General features: G+C 41.3%; 1 protein-coding gene across 8 annotated transcripts in view; it reads right to left on the bottom strand.

Annotated features, from left to right (window-relative positions):
- The window catches only part of LOC132384860 (thyroid hormone receptor alpha), a 459686-nt gene that overhangs the window by 84970 nt on the left and 356882 nt on the right, over positions 1-17834 (bottom strand). For all 8 annotated transcript variants that reach the window (XM_059956458.1, XM_059956454.1, XM_059956450.1 and 5 more), the window contains one exon: positions 632-696. In XM_059956458.1, the coding sequence (XP_059812441.1) occupies positions 632-696 (65 nt within the window). The remainder of the gene's footprint in view (positions 1-631; positions 697-17834) is intronic.

Here is a 17834-nt window from a genome sequence, read left to right as displayed (position 1 = left end):
TTTACAATCTTTGGACCATGGGAGGAAACTGGAGCACCCGGAGGAAACCCACGCAGTCACAGGGAGAACACACAAACTCCTTACAGGCAGCGGTGGGATTTATAAAGTTATCACTCAGCATCCAGCTAAACATGGACTTACTCAATGTCTACAGGTTTTGTTTTGAATAAAATAAGGAAGGAAAGAGATGAGTTTTCCAGCTTGCTTATTTATGATGTAAGCAAATGGAATGGTGTGCTTGGACAAGGAATATCCCATGGATAGGAGTGAGGTTATTCATAAATTAATTGGTTATTTTGTAGTGTTGGATCAGAGAATAATTTCAGCTAAAAAACTGAAATAGTGTCTGACTGACTTAACATCCAATTTGCTGACCCTGTAAAGATTTCCTCCCCGTTCTGAGTGGGATTCATTGAGATAATTCTTGATCAGCCTGAAAAGTGATGGTTGCGATGCACTGAGAGACAGGTCTCAAAGTCATAGTTAGCTCCGTTACACAAAAAATGGATCACTCGTGGTTATTCCAACATCCTTTGCTCCAATACTGGTTTATCACGCTCCCCCCCCCCCCACTCCCCGATGTGCAGCAAGTGGGCCCTCTTTCTTTTGAATCTTGGAAGTGTGTTATTACCTGACATGCTGGTGGATTTCATGGAGGACTGGCTGTTCTTCCGCTTTTTCTTCCCATCAGGCCACCTGCAATGGAAAGTGAGAGTTTAGTGCACAGTATCCATCAGCATTGAGCATTAGAGCCTGTAGTAAAACCAATAAATTATGAGAAAGCCAATTTTGCGGCGGCTGTTGTTGGCTGCCTCCAGAAATGTCAACAGTAATAATATTCAAGCTGGTTAATTGAGTGATACACCACAGAAATATACCTCTTGGCCTATTCAAAGTTCAAAGCAAATTTTATTATCAAATTACATATAATTTATCATATACAACCTTGAGATTAATTTTGCTGTGGGCATACGTGACAAATCTATGGAATAGTAACTATAACAGAATCAATATATGACCACTAAATAGGGCTTTTGGACAAAGGTTTGAAGTAGATATGGTTATTGATAGGGTATGGGAGAAATGGTCTTCTCAAGATGGGTTTATGTAGGCTGAGGAGGATCCACAACTTTTATAGATTATAAAAGCAGAATATTTATAATTGAAGCAAGTTACAAATTTTAAAGGTACATTAATTGTCAGTAATGCCTTTGGACCAGTCCTGCATTCATTTGGTACTTTAAGAGCAGGGGTCATTAGATTCAAAAACATTACACGATGATAAAAAAGGGTCCAATCCCCAAGATAGAAATATCAAGTATTAGAGAATGTGCATTTAAGGTGAGAGGGAGAAAGTTTAAAGGAGATGTAACTATTTATTTAAACATAGGAATGGTGGATGTCTGGAAACTACTGCGAGGGATGGGCCGGAACAAAAGTATAATTTGGGTGTTCAATAGGCCGTTAGATACTCAAGAATATTCATGGTTAGAGCGATATGGATCATTTGTAGGTAGAAGAGATTTAGCTTAATTTGTCATCATGTTCTGCACAGATGTTTTGGGCTGAAGGGCCTGTTCCTACGCTGTAATGTTCTATGTACGAAAGTTCAAATAATATATTTTGGCTTTTTATTAAAAAATCATTTTGTCAGGCCATAATTTATGGCCAGGAGGTGGCAGTGTTCTAAAAGGGATGTAACAGGAGCTATATTAGTGCAAGTCAGTTTTTGGCCAGCTAGTAAGATGCTCAGAGATTGAATGTTGTTCAGTAGAGTGGACAAAAAGCTATAATTTTAGTAGGAAGCTTTCTTGGATTGATTAGGAACCTCCTGGAATGCAAACACATTTTAAGGAAAGACTTCAAAGATAGATACTTTCACTGCACAGTAGAAGTTAATCATTACATATTACTGAGCCATCTCATTGAACACCTGGAACACAAACTTTCTACTTTGTTCCCAGCTATTAAAACTCAGCCTTAATTAAGTCTTTCAGCTACCCAGGGGAAATCACATGATATTTAATTCCACTGTATATATATCTGGACTCAACACACTTCATTGGCTGTGAATGAGTTCCTAATTTGATCTGTTTTGACAACCCTGCCTAAAGGGTTCAAACATGATTTTTTTCTATGTTCCGCAGCATGAATTACTTATTCAGTGAACGGCAGAGCAGGCAGGATAAAATCAGGGTGGGAGTCCATGGGGATTAGAGCAGGAATTTAATAAATACTGAAATAAACCAGAAATCTGATGGTGCGGCACCTGCTTCTCAGCCACTAACTGGGTGTCCAGACCTCCAAAGCAGCACATGCTAAACAAAGGCTCAAGGGGGCAATCATGTCTATGTAGGCAATTAAAAAATGCATTTGGGGGAGGAAACAGCTGCTTGGGATTTTCTACATGCAATTAGGATCCCAATGTCCTGGTGCAGCCTCCAAGTGAGGCAAAGTATTGCCCTAAACACAGCCAATATTGTACATGTAGCAGTCAACAGTCTTTAAAGGAGGCTCCTACGAGGGAAACAATTTTGCACAAATTATTCATCTGACTTGGAAACTGCAGAGTTCATATTTGAAAGCAATGTTTAAAGAATTTTCACTCCAGAAAATGACCATAATAACATGAATTATGTTGGCTGACATAATTTTTGGTCAATGTGATTGCATTGGTATGATACAATCATGAAGAAGGCATGCCAGAGGCTATACTTCATTAGGAGTTTGAGATTTGGTTTGTCAAAGACTCTAGCACATTTCTACAGATGTAATGTGGAGAGTTGCATCACCACCCGGTATACAGGTGCCAATACACAGGATTGAAAAAGCTGCAGATGGTTGTAAACTCTTCAAGTTCCATCATGGGCAACAGCCTGTGCATCTTCAAGGATGTCTTCAAAAGGAGATGCCTCAAGAAGACAGCATCCATCATTAAGGACTCTTACCATCCAGAACATGCCCTCTTCTCATTACAACTCTCAAGAAGAAGGTACACGAGTCTGAAGATGCACACTCAATATTTTAGGAACAGCTTCTTCCCCTCTGGCATTAGATTTCTGAATGGCCCATGAGCTCATGGACACTACTTCATGACTTTGCTCTTTTTTGCACTACTTATTTTTACATAAACATTGTAACATAGTATTTTTATGTAACTGCACTGTACTGCAGCTGCAAAACAAGAAATTCCACAATGTATAGTATGTCAGTGATAATAAAGCTGATTCTGATTTGATGTTCCAGTCCATATGTTCACATTGTCCCTGCTCTCTACATCTTCCTGAATCGCTGCCATCTTCTGAGATCACTGTATTTCTCAAGTTCCAGTCCTTTGCACTTTGCAGAACTTAAATGCTCCAGTATGATTGGTTGCCACTCTGGAACCCCCTCCTCTTATCTGCCTTGCACTAGTGCAGGAGTCTAGGACTACAGTGTATATCCTCAGGATAGACAGACGTCCCTTCAGAACAGAGATGAGGAGGAATTTCTTTACCCAGAGTTTGGTGCACCTTTGAAATTCATTGCTACAGATGGCTGTGGAAGCCAAGTCATTGGGTATATTTGAAGTGGAGATTGATTGGTTCTTGATTCGTAAGGGCATCAAATGTTATGGGGAGAAGGCAGGAGAATTAAGTGAGAGAGATAATAAATCAGCCACGATCGAATGACAGAACAGATTCAATGAGCTGAATGGCCTAATTTTGCTCCAATGTCTTTCAGTCTTACGGTCTAAGCTTTTGGTCACCGATCTTTATACTTGCTTAAGTTTAGGTTGAAGTCCTATGAGATTTTATACTACATTAAGAGCTATCAAAATACAAGTTAATACTAATGAGTCAGCAACAATCATAAGAATTACACTGGAGACAGGATGGACTACAGATGCCGGAATCTGGGCAAGAAACTAGATGCTGGAGGGACTCAGCAGGTCAGGAAGCATCTGTGGAGGGAAATATCTGATGGATGCTGCCTGATCCATCGAGTTCTTCCAGCATCTAGTTTCTTGCTTCAGACTCCAGCATCTGCAGTCTCGTCTTTCACTGAACATATAGAAGATAATATAAAAATACAAACATAAGAAAAGTTAAACTATGAGAAAAATAACAATTTTACACTCTAATTCAACTACAGTACATCTTTCAACTTTTTTCAAAGAATTCTACAGAGATTTGTGAAAAAGATAATTTCAGGCTTCTGATATAATGAAGTTACTCAGGGCAAAGCACAATTAAAGATTAAGGTGATCTAAAAGTTGAGCAGAGATACAATGTTTTAATAAATTGTTTCTTGATGGTGTATCAATCTGAATTTCTGATGGAACTTTCAAATTCTGTACGAAAGCTGTTGCTGCTGAGTTGTGGCAGCAGCAACGAAATTTTTTGTTAAACTTTATTTTCAACTCTGATTACCTTGACCTTTCACACAGTTTGTTTGCTGAGCTGCTGTGGTTTGGTGTCAGCTTTGGCTCAGTGGCTGGCCTTCTTGCCTCTGAATCACACATTGTGGGTTTTATTTCTCCTCTCTGGATTAAGTCTGCAATCTCTGTGGTGTTGGGATGTCAGAGCTGTGAACTACTGGATGAGAAGTCAAACTATGGCTTCGCCTAGTCTATTGGGCGGTCATAAATATTCCCTTGATAATATTCAAAGAGGAACAGTGAGTTCTGCATGGCTAGTCAGAAATGAAAAATTAAGGACGACTCATATATTTTGTATAATTGCCTAAAAATTCAGAGGCGCCTTGTAGGATGCATTATGGATATAAAAGTATGGGGGCCAATGACTTTCTTTTGGCAAAAGCTAATATATAAGCCACTTCAACTGGCCTCAAGAGATAAGTAACAAAACCAATTTTCTAATTTGTACTCTTAGACCCCTTTCCTCACAAAAAACAGTTGAACAATGTCTTTAGGCATTTAAACAAAGCTAAACATGTTGTAACAGCTTTTGACTCCAACTTGAACTGGTTCTGTCTACATTCCAATCTGCTTTCTCTGGTTAATGAAGAACATTTTGGAGTAATGCAAGAAATACAGACCCGGCTTGTGCACATGAAACTCTCACCTAATGATGACCAGATTTGATTTTTAGTGATTTTGATTAGGATAGAAATATTGAAGAGAATACCAGTGAGAACAAAAGAATTTAAGTAGCAGTAGATCATTTAACCGCTTGTGTTTACTCTTCTGTTCAAAAGGACCATGGTTGACCTTCCCGAATGAATCCCATGTAACCCTGATTCCCTTAATATCTAAAAATACACACTGGCCACTTTATTAGGCACCTCCTGTGCCTAATAAAGTGGCCATTGAATGCACGTTCATGGTCTTCTGCTGCTGCAGCCCACCCACTTTAAGGTTTGACGTGTTATGTGCTAAGAGATACTCTTCTGCACACCACTGTTGTAACACATGGTTATTTGAGTTACTGTCACCTTCCTGTCAGTCTGAACCAGTCAGGCCATTCTCCTCTGACCTCTCTCATTAAGAAGGTGTTTTCGCAACACTGGACAGCCACTCTGGATTTTTTTTTTGTTTTTCAGCACCATTCTCTGTAAACTCTAGAGGATGTTGTGTGTGAAAATCCCAGGAGATCAGCAGATTCTGAGATACTCAAACCACCCTGTCCGGCACCAACAATCATTCCACAGTCAAAGTCACTTAGATCACATTTCTTCCCCATTCTGATGTTTGGTTCTGAACAACAACTGAACCTCTTGACCATGTCTGCATGCTTTTATGTATTAAGTTGCTGCCACACGATTGGCAGATTAGATATTTGCATAATAAAGTGGCCACTGGGTGTCTATCTCTTTCTGTTTTGTATATACTCAGTAGCTGAGCCTCAAGTGCCTTCTTGGGTAAAGAATTCCAAAGATTCACCAGACCATGGTATATTCCTTCTCACCTCAGTTCTGAATGGCCAACCAGTCAGGAGAAACGTTGTCCTTGCATTTACTCTATCAAGCACCACTCATATTCTAGATGTTTCAATGATATCACCTCCCATTCTTCTCGAACTTTAGAGAACATAGGCCCAGTTTACTTACACTCTTGTCATTTGACGTCCTTCCAAACTCAGGAATCAATCTGATGAATGTTTGTTGAACTCCCTCTTTTGCAAGTACCTCCTTCTTTCAGAGGAGAGACCAGACCTGTACATAATATTCTAGCTGTAGTCTCACCATGGCCTATATAGTAATTGTCTTTACGAGTGTACGCAAATATTTATTTATTTAGAGATACAGCATGGTACCAGGCCCCTCTGGCCCAATTGAGCCCGGGCTGTCCAATTATACCCACATGACCAATTAATCTACTAACCCGCACATCTTTGCAATGTGAGAGGAAACTCAAACACCCATACAGTCACGGGGAGAATGTACAAACTCCTAAAAGACGGTGGCGATAATTGAACCTGGGTCACTGGTGCTGTAATAGCATTACATTAACCATTACACTACTGTACTGCTCCTAAATCTGCATGAAATAAGGGCCCCGCTATACCATCTGCTTTGCTAATTTCAGTGATTTGCGTGTAAGGACAGTCAGTTCAACACCATCTCTCATGTCCTTGTCCATTCACTTAGCCTGGCTATATTCATTTAATACCTCTCTGCATCCTTCACACAATTCACATAGCCATTAGGCCTAGTTTTGTTAGTAATTTGCATGTATTACCCTCTTTTAATGCACTGATATAGATTTTGAACATGTGACATTCAACTAAACACAACTTCTCAACCTGAAAGTGATCAATCCACTTTAATCCATTACCCTGAGGCCTTTTGAAAGTCCAAAGATAGCACTTCAACTGGTTTACCTTTATTATTCTGCTGTTACAGCTTCAAAAACTCAATTAAACGTGATTTCCTTTCATAAATCCATGCTGTCTTTGTCCAGTCTATGTACCCTGTAGTTGCAGTATTGTCTACTAATACTCAACACAGAGCAAAATTAAACCCTGACACTCATCACAGAGTGTGTCCATGTTGTCCATGTTCTCTGCTCCCAGTCAGCAAGTGTATTTTAATTCCCATTCCCATTCTGACATGTCAAGATGAGGCCACCCTCAGGGTGGGGGAGCACTACCTTATATTCTGTCTGGGTAGCCTCCAGCCTGATGGCATGAATATCGATTTCTCCTTCTGGTTAACAAATCTCCCCCTCCCCATCCTATTCTCCTCTATGACCTTTTACTTCTTCTCACCTGCCTCCTGGGTCCCCTCCTCCATCCCTTTCTCCTACCAGATTCCTTCTTCTCCAGCGCTTGACCTTTCCCACCCACTTGGCTTCACCTGTCACCTTCCAGCTAACTTCCTTCCTCTCCTCCACCTTTTTATCCAGGCATCTTCCCTTCCCCCTTCCTTCTCAGTCCTGCTGAAGGGTCTCGGTCCGAAGCACTGACTGTTCATTTCCATGGATGCTGCCTGACTTGCTGAGTTCCTCCATTATTTTGTGTATGCGTTGCTTTTGGAATCTTCCCTTCAGAATTTCCTCTCTAAAATTCTCTGCATTGAATCTACCTCTGTCTCCCAACTCCACCCTTCCCCTCCTTCTCTCTATCACCCTCAACCTTTCTCAGTACACTTGTCTCACCCCTGCCCCTTTCCTCATTATACTGGCTATCTTCCCTCTCCATTCTCAGTCCTGATGCAGGGTATCGACACAAAACAGAAACAAAACAATTTCTTCCCCATGTCCCCCAGACACCGCTCACCTGCTGAGTTTCTTTTGTCCCGATTCCAGAATCCGCAATTTCTTATTTATTCCTTTTTTCGTTTTCCTACCTAAATTGGTTGCGATTTTCCCATTGGTAAGGTACTTTGGATTGTTTTCTACTCGCAAGATGCAATATAACATTTCTCATTGAATCCTCTGAACAAAGTTTCACTGACTCTGTTTTTGTTCCATCTCAAGTTTAAGTTCAATCAAGTGCAAGTTCATTGTTGCCAAAGGCACACATTCACAAGGTATAAGTACTTAGAGAATTAACTTTTTGCAGCAGCATTGCAGTACACTACAAGATGAGGACAAACATAAATTAACATAAACTTAAATTAACATATACACTCAGCAGCCACTCTATCAGGTCAACAGTTGATGCACTCTTATCAGCTCCCCACTTGGCCATGGAACCCCGCCCCCCACCCCCCCGGACATCATCAATCCCTATGTCAGGCTGCTGTTTATTAATTACAGCCCTGCGTCCAACACAATCATCACAATCATATTCTCAGTTCTAATCCACAAGCTCCAAAACCTGGGCCTCTGTACCTCCCTCTGAAACTGGATCATTGACTTCCACACTGGGAGACCACAGTCAGTGTGGATTGGAAATAACATCTCCTCCTTGCTGACAATCAACACTGGCGCACTTCAAGGATGTGTGCTTAGCCTATGTGTACTCTACTTTCTTCACACCCATGACTGTATAGCTAGGCACAACTGAAATGCCACCTATTTTCTGACAACACGACTATTGTTGCAGAATTTCAGGTGGTGATGAGGAGGTGCACAGAAGTGAGATAGATCAGCCGGGTGATAGATCACAATAACAACCTGCTCTCAACATCAGTAAGACTGAGGAACTGATTGTGGACTTCAGGAAGGGGAAGTCAATGGAACACACACCAGTCCTCGTTGAGGGATCAATGGTGGAAAAATTGAGCAGTTTCGAGTTCCTGTGTGTCAACATCTCTGAGGATCTACCCTTGGTTCAACATATTGATGCAATTGCAAAGGAAGCACAACAGTGACTACATTTCATTAGGAGTTTGAGGAGATTTGGTATGTCACCAAACACACTCACAAATTTCTATAGATATACCATGGAGAGCATTCTAACTGGTTGCATCACTGTCTGGTATGGAGGGGCCACTGCACAGGATCAGAAAAAGCTGCAGAAAGTTGTAAACTCGGCCAGCTCCATTATCGGCACTAGCCTCCCCAGCACTGAGGACATCTTCAGAAAGTGATGCCTCAAAAAGGCAGCATCCATCATTAAGGACCCCCATCACCCAGGACAGGCCTTCTTCTCATTGCTACCATCAAAGAGGAGGTACAGGAGCCTGAAGACACACATTGAACATTTCAGGAACAGCCTCTTCCCCTCCACCATCCAATTTCTGAATGGACAATGAACCCATGAACACTGCTTCACTATTTTTTCCTCTCTTCTTGCTCTACGTATTTAATTTAATCATGTATATACAGTGTATTTCTTATTGTAATTTATAGTATTTTTATTATCATGTATTGCTGGAAAACAACAAAAATTCCACAACAGATGCCAGTAATATTAAACCTGATTTTGATCAACAAAATGTGTTCATTATCACATTGCAGGAGCTTGTTGTAGGAGAACAGGCTCCACTGTTTCTTTCGTACCATAACAATTGTATTTCAAAAAAAACTACAATGACTGTACAGTACTTTAAGACATTTCCAATGTTGTGAGAAAGATGCATTGTAAAATGCAGACATTCCTTATAACCTAAGTTCACAGTTCTAGTAGCCTCTTTGATCAATTTCCTTCTTCCTAATGCCCTGATATCCTGAGTAAATGGAAAAGGATAATTTTCTCCAAAAACTTTGTTATAGTAGATGATATAGGCTGTCAGGATGAGATATGCCTGACTTTATTCTCCTAGAACCTCCTAGATCTCTAAGGACCTAACCTTGCCCCAACATATTGATGCAGCTATAAAGAAGGTAAGGCAGCGGCTATACTTCATTAGGAAAACACTCAAAAACCTCTATAGATGTACTGTGGAGAGCATTCTGATAGACTGCATCACTGTCTGGTATGGGGGGGGGGGGGCTACTGCACAGAACCAAAAGCTGCAGCAGAGGATCGTAAATTTAGGGTTACTAGCCTACAAAGTACTCAGGATATCTTCAAGGAGCAGTGTCTCAGAAAGGTAGTGTCCATTATATAGGGCCCCCAGCTCCCAGAGCACGCCCTTTTCTCACTGTTATCATCAAGCAGGAGGTACAGAAGCCTGAAGGCACACACTCAGCAATTCAGGAACAGCTTCTTCCTCTCTGCCATCCGATTCCTAAATGGATATCGGCAAGTCAACTCAGCAAGTCAGGCAGCATCTATGAAGGGGAATAAACAGTCAACATTTATTCCCATATTATTGGATGCTAGTTCAAAAGATTAGGGCAAGTTAGCAAGCTGGCTTCAAAATTGACTTGGCAATACAAAACAGAGGTGATAGTTGAGGACTATTTTTGTGATTGGATGCCTGTGATTCATGGTGTCCCACAAGGATTAGCGTTGGGATCCTTGCTGTTTTCATGAATGACTTGCAAGTGGACATGGAAGGCAAGATCATCAAGATGATGATCATCTTTGTGCAGATGACACAAAGATTGGCTAAGTTATTGATAGTGTGGAAGGTTCAGGCTGCAGAGAGAGATCGATATTTTGGTGAAATGAACTGTAAAGTGGCAGGTGGAGCTTAATTCAGACTGAGATGAGGTGACACATTTTGGGTGTACCAATGAGGCAAGGGCATACACCATGAATGGTAGGATCTTCGAGAGTCCTGAGGAAAAGAGCGAGCTCAGAGTCCAAGTCCGTAGATCCTTGAAGGTGGCAACACGGTTTAACAATGTGATTAGGAAGGCACATTGGATAGGTCCTTCATTAGATATGGAACTGAATACAGAAGCTGGGAGGTAAAGACGCAGCTTTATAAAACCTTGGTCTGACCTCAACTGCAATTCTAGTGACTAAGGTAAAGGAAGGGTATGATAGTGCTGGAAAGGGTGAAGAGAAGATTCATCAAGATGTTGGCCTCGGATAGAGCAGTACAGTTATGAGGAGAAACTAAAGAAGCTTGGTCTTTTCTCCCTGGAACAGAGCAAGTTGAGGGGACATGATTAAGGTGTATAAACTTGGGAGGTATAGGCTACAGGGAACTTTTACTCATATCAGCAGTAGATAAAACTAGAGGACATAGATTTAAGGTAGAGGAAGAGATTTAGAGGGGATCTGAGGGGGACTTTCTTCATCCAGAGAACGATAAATGCCTGAGTAGTTGAAGCTGGGTCACTGACAGCATTTTGAGTCGTGAAGTCACACACATAGAACCAAGTTCTTCAGCCCGAATCATCCGCCCGGACCAAGGTGCCCTCCTGAGCTAGCCCTTTTTCTAGCATTTAAGAAGTGTGTGAATAAACACTTGAAATGCTTGGGCACAGAGAGCTATGGACCAACTGCTGGGAGATGGGGTTAATATGGAATGGTGCCCCCAGTTGGCATGAACATGCTGGGCTAAATAGTCTGTTTCCATATGCTGTATTATTATATGATTTGGTTCTATGATTCTATCCAAACAAATTTTTTATTACCTCACTGCCCCATATCTGTTTTCACACTTAGCAAGAGCTGTTAATTGTAGTTAGGTGGGCACACACACCCAGTACCCTTTAAGAGTCCTGGGGACGTTTTACATCAGTCATCTCTAGCCTTAGGACTAGAGTGCCCACCAGGTCCAATATAGCAGTTAATCCATAGGATTAGTTGAGATGATTGCACGTAACCAGGAATAACTAGAAGACATTATTCAGTCAACTTGTCACTATTATAGAAAAGAACACAAAGCATCCTTGAAAATTATGCACAGTTAGTAAGGCATAGATGTACAACAACATCCAAGGTTTGATTTTTTTAACCTGTGTAATAATGACCCTGTAATTGACCACCGGCTTGTGGGTGACACCAAGGAAAATCCATCAGTGATCCTGTTAGGTATGCACCTGTTGGAGTTGGGTGACAAATGCACCAGACTCAGTTCTGAGGCCCCTGGAGGCTATGAACAATGTCAATGCTTGTACATTGGCAATGCAGGGGCCTGCCTGGTCATCATGGACTGCAGCCATAGGCTCTAGTCAGTGAGCAACAACCACTGTTGTTGGCCGAATCAAATGGGGGTACAAATCAGCACATAGGAGGGAGACTGAAAATCTTGTTGAATGGTGCCTCAACAACAGCTCAACGTCAGCAAAACCAAGGAGTTGATTATTGACTACAGAAGGAGGAAACTGGAGGTCCATGAGCCACTCCTCACCAGCAGATCAAATGTGGAGAGGGTCAGTACTGTAACTTTAATTTCCTTGGCATTATCAATTCAGAGGACCTGTCCTGGGACTAGAATATAACTGCCATTACAAAGAAGGCAGTGCTTCTACATACTTAGAAGTTTGAACAGATGTGGCATGTCATCTAAAACTTTGATAAACTTCTATAGATGCACAGTGGAGAGTATCTTGACTGGTTGTATCATGGGCTGGCATGGAAACACTAATGCCCAAGGATGGTAAAGCCTACGAAGAGCAATGGATATAGTCCAGTCCGTCACAGAAAAAACACTCTGCAAAATTGAGCACATTTATAAGGAGTGCTGCCACAAGAAAGCAGCACCCATCATCAAGGACCCCCACCACCCTTATCCGTGCTCTCTTCTCATTGCTGCCACCAGGATGGAGGTACAGGAGCCTTAGGCCCCATAACACCATGTTCACTCAACTCAACACTGAACTGATACCACAACCTATTTTCAAAGACTCTACATATATTTCTTCAATATTATTTATTTATTTACTCGTTTATTTTTGTAGTTGCATATTGGTTGTTTGTCAGTCTTTGTGTAGTTTTTCATTGTCTATTGTATTTCTCTGTTCTACTGGGAAAGCCTGCAAGAAAATGAATCTCAGGGTAGTAAATGGTGACATGTTTATACTTAGATGAGAAATTTACTTTGAACTTTGAGATTTTAATTTAAATTGCATTTTTCAGAACCACTGAACATCTTGAAACTATTCAAAGTCAAAGAAACGCTTTTGAAATGTGGTCTGTTTTATTATGATAGAAGAAAATTACACACGCCAGTAATGTGATAATGACCAGATAGTCTGGCTTAGGGAGATCAACGCTGGTCAGAACACCAGGGATAAAACAGACTTCTAAACCTTTGTATGTAAAAGCACATGTTGAAGCAGCAGAGACTAGTGCCAGTTTCTGTTGGGGCTGCAGGACAGTGATATTCCCTCAAGTATGATATGAGCTTCCTATTGTGAATTTTTAGCCTGCTGTAGGCAAACTTGCAAAAAGTACAATAAAATATGGGAAGGGCACCATGTACTTCAAAGATTGATGAGACAGCAAGTCATTCGAAATGGATACCAAAGATTCAACAGTCTGGTAATGGCAGCAATAACAACCTATCTTAGTTCATTTTGTACTGAAGATCAGTTCTGAAGAATTGGCCTCCCAGTTTGTCCCAATGGTGCAGGTCATTTAATTTATGCATGAGCAGGTTTCACCGTCCCATGAAAGCATACTCTCACATTCCATCACTGTTGTTGTTGTTCCTTTCTGCGCCTTGTAGTGCAGCAGGTGGCAACCTGGCCGATTCTTTAGCATTTCTGTCCGTTTTTTTTTTTTACGAGGCCTACACTCAACCCAGCACGGATAGAAAGTGTGCAAGGTGCCGGCTGGATTCGAACCCGGGAACACTTGCCTCGAGGTCTGGCGCACATGTCACTACACCACTGGCTAGTTATTCCATCACTGTGCCACTTGCAAATGGCCTCTTCAAAATGCAAATATGGTTTCTATTTTTAGTTGCATGCCAATGATGTCACTTTAATTATCCATGTGAAGCTCTTTGTTTAATATAGTTATTTATATGTATGGAAGACATAATTTTCTGAAGCATAATATACAAAGGCAGAGCATTTAATAGTCATAGACCATAAAAATATTGAGCTACATGATAGAAATTTGAGTTCGATATCTAATCATAAGCATATCGCTGTTTGTAGGACCGTGTTGAGCCGTGTTTCCTATATTACCAGAGTGACTACACTTTTAAAGTATTTCATTGGCCATGAAGTGTGCTCATAAATTCTGACAGTGACATGAAAGCCAGAAAATGAATACAAGCTGTTCCTTTATCTTTGTAGAAAGTAATCCAGCAGACAGTTCAGGCCTGTCTCTGATGATGGTCCAACAGTGTTAACCTGAAGCGCAGTACGTTTTCGTTCAGTTGTTGACCAACCAGGATTTACATATAATCCCATTTACTGGAAAAATCTGCGAAAGCAAAATTTGGTCATTCATTGTTTAAGGGAGAGAGAAGTGAGTTCTGCCACTGATGGGATTAAAATGAAAATAATTATGTTGGATTAGATCTGCATTCTCTACAAGAGCCACAGAATACCCTGCAGAAGTTGGGATTTTTGCTTACTTTAACAGTGGAAGGAAGTGTGCTGCCAGTGCACTGTTAATGCATAACTTTAGAGTCATAGAATCGTACAGCATGGAAACAGGTCATTCAGCCCAACATGTACATGTCATCCAATGGGCACCCTTCCACATTAATCCCATCTATCAGCACTTGATCCATAGCCATCTGAGCCTAAGTGATTCAAGCGCTCTTCTAGACTCTTTTCTGTCAGCAACCCACTTATAACCTTTCCTGTAGTGTAAAGTGGAAAGGGTGAGCTTCAAGTTCCTGGGTGTCAATATCTCCGAGGATCTATCCTGGGCCCAACATATTGATGCATTACAAGGAAGGCACAGCAGCCCTATACTTCATTATGAGTTTGAGGAGAAATGGTTATGTCCATAAGATATAGGAGCAGAATTACATCATTTGGCCCATTGAGTTTGCACCACCATTTCATCATGGCTGATCCAATTTTCCTATCAGCCCCAAACTTCTGCTTTCTCCCGGTATCTCTTCACCCCTGACCAATCAAGAATCTATCAACCTCTGCCTTAAATAAAGACTTGGCCTCCACAATTCACTGCTCTCTGGCTAAAGAAATTCCTTCTCATCTTTGTTCTAAGTGGATGAGCCTATTCTGAGGCTGTGTCCTCTGGTCTTAGACTCACCCACCACAGGAAATATCCTCTCCATACCCATTTTATCGAGGCTTTTCACCATTCAATAGGTTTTAAAAGGGTCACCCAGAGAATACAGGCCCAGAGCCATTAAACACTCTTCATATAACAAGCCAATAATAAGACCATAAGATATAGGAGCAGAAGCAGGTCATTCAGCCCATTGAGTCTGCTCCGCCACTCGATCACGGGCTGATCCAATTCTTCCAGCCATCCACACTCCCCTGCCTTCTCCCCATACCCTTTGATCTCCTGGCTAATCAAAAACCTATCTATCTCTGCCTTAAATACACCCAATGACTTGGCCTCCACAGCCACTCGTGGCAACAAATTCCACAGATTTACCACTCTCTGACTAAAGTAATTTCTCCGCATCTCTGTTCTAAATGGATGTCCTTCAATCCTGAAGTCGTGCCCTCTTGTCCTAGACTCCCCTACCATGGGAAATAACTTTGCCATGTCTAATCTGTTCAGGCCTTTTAACAATTGGATGTTTCAATCAATCCTGGAATCATTTGCGTGAACCTCCTTTGAACCCTCTCTAGTTTCAGCACATCTGTTCTAAGAGGCCCAAAACTGCTCACAATACTCCAAGTGAGTATTGTGCTTTATAAAGTCTCAATATTACATCTTTGCATATTCTAGTCCTCTTGAAAGGAATGCTAACATTGCATTTGCCTTCCTCACCACAGACACAACCTGCAAATTAACCTTTAAGGAATCCTGCATAAAGACTTCCAAGTCCCTTAGCACCTCAGTTTTTTGTATTTTCTCTCCATTTAGAAAATAGTCAACCCTTTCATTTCTTCTGCTAAAGTGTATGACATACACTTCACGACACTGTATTCCATCTGCTATTTCTTTGTCCATTCTCCTAATCTGTCTAAGTCCTTCTGTAGCCTTTCTACTTTCTCAAAACTACCTGCAACTCCACTTATCTTCATGTCGTCTGCAAATTTTGCAACAAAGCCATCAATTCCATCACCCAAATCATTGACATATAATGTAAAAAGAAACAGTCCCAAGACAGACCCCAATGGAACACCACTAGTCTCTGGCAGCCAATCAGAAAAGGCTCCCTTTATTCCCACTCATTGCCACCTGCCAATCAGCCATTGCTTTATCATTGCTAGAATCTTTCCTGTCATACCACGGGCTTGTAGCTTGTTAAGCACCCTCATGTGTGGCAATTTGTCAAAGGCCTGAAAATCCAAGTACACAACATCAACCAATTCTCCTTTGTCTATCTTGCTTGCTACTTCTTCAAAGAATTCCAACAGATTTGTCAGGCAAGATTTTCCTTTGAGGAAACTATGCTGACTACGGCCTATTTTATCATGTGCCTCCTAGTACCCTGGGACCTCATCCTTAATAATTGACTCCAACATCTTCCCAACCACTGAGGTCAGACTAACTGGCCTATAGTTTCCTTTCTTTTGCCCTTTTACCTCCTTGGCGAGTGGAATGATATTTGCAACTTTCCAGTCTTCCAGAACCTAGTGAATGAAAGATCATTACTAATGCCTCCACAATGTCTTCAGCCACCTCCTTCGGAACCCTGGGGTGTACACCATCTGGTCCAAGTGACTTATCTTCATTCTGACCTTTCAGTTTTCCAAGAACCTTCTCTCTAGTTATGGTAACTTCACACACCTCATGCTCCCGACACTTGGAGCTTCCACCATACTGCTAGTGTCTTCCACAGTGAACACTGCTGCAAAATACTTAAGTCAGTTCATCTGCTATTTCATCGTCCCCCAGTACTACCTCTCCAGCATTATTTTCCAGTGGTCTAATATCCACAACCTCTTTTTCCACTTTGTGTCTCTGAAGAAACTTTTGGCATTCTCTTTAATATCATTGGCTTGCTTACTTTTGTATTCCATCTTTACCTTTTTAATTACTTTTTTAGTTGCCTTCTGTTGGTTTTTAAAAGCTTCCCAATCATCTAACTTACCACTGATTTTTGCTCTATTATATGCCTTCTCTTTGACTTTTATGTTGGCTTTAACTTCTCTTGTTAGCCACAGTTGTGTCATCTTTCCTTCAGAGTACTTCTTCCTCTTTGGGATGTCTATATCCTGTTCCTTCTGAACTGCTTCCACAAATTCCAGCCATTGCTGCTTTGCTGTCATCCCTGTTAGTGTTCTTTTCCAATCAACTCTGGCCAACTCTTCCCTCACGTCTCTATAATTCCCTTTATTCCACTGTAATACTGATGCATCTGACTTTAGCTTCTCCTTCTCAAATTTCAGAGCGAATTTGATCATATTATGATCACTTGCCCTCAGGGTTCTTTTACCTTAAGCTCTCTAATCAATTCTGGTTCATTGCACAACACCCAATGCAGAACAGCTGATGCTCTAGTGGGCTCAACCATGACCTGCTCTAAAAAGCCATCTTGTAGGCACTCTAGAAATGCCCCCTCCTGTAATCCAGCACCAAGCTGGTTTTCCCAATCTGCCTGCATATTGAAGTCTCCCATGACTATTGTAACATTGCTCGTTTGGCATGTATTTTCTATCTCACGTCGTAATTTGTAGGCCACATCCTTACTACTGTTTGGGAATCTGTTTACAACTCCCACCAGGGTCTTTTTACCCTTGCAGATCCTTAGCTTTATCCACAATGATTCAACACCTTCCAACCCTATGTCACCTCTTTCAAATGATTTGGTTTCATTTCTTTTCGCCACAGAGCAAAGCCGCCCCTTCTGCCCTCCTGCCTATCCTTTCGATACAATGTGTATCCTTGGACATTAAGCTCCCAGCTGTGAACTTTCAGCCATGATTCAATGATGCTTACAACATCATATCTGCCAATCTGCAACTGTGCTGCGAGTTCATCTACATTATTCGTATACTGCGTGCCTTCAGATACAACACCTTCAAACCGGTATTCACCCTTTTT

The sequence above is a fragment of the Hypanus sabinus genome, chromosome X1 (assembly GCF_030144855.1).
Source record: "Hypanus sabinus isolate sHypSab1 chromosome X1, sHypSab1.hap1, whole genome shotgun sequence".
Lineage (NCBI taxonomy): Eukaryota > Metazoa > Chordata > Chondrichthyes > Myliobatiformes > Dasyatidae > Hypanus > Hypanus sabinus.
This window is presented reverse-complemented; position numbering and strand designations above follow the sequence as displayed.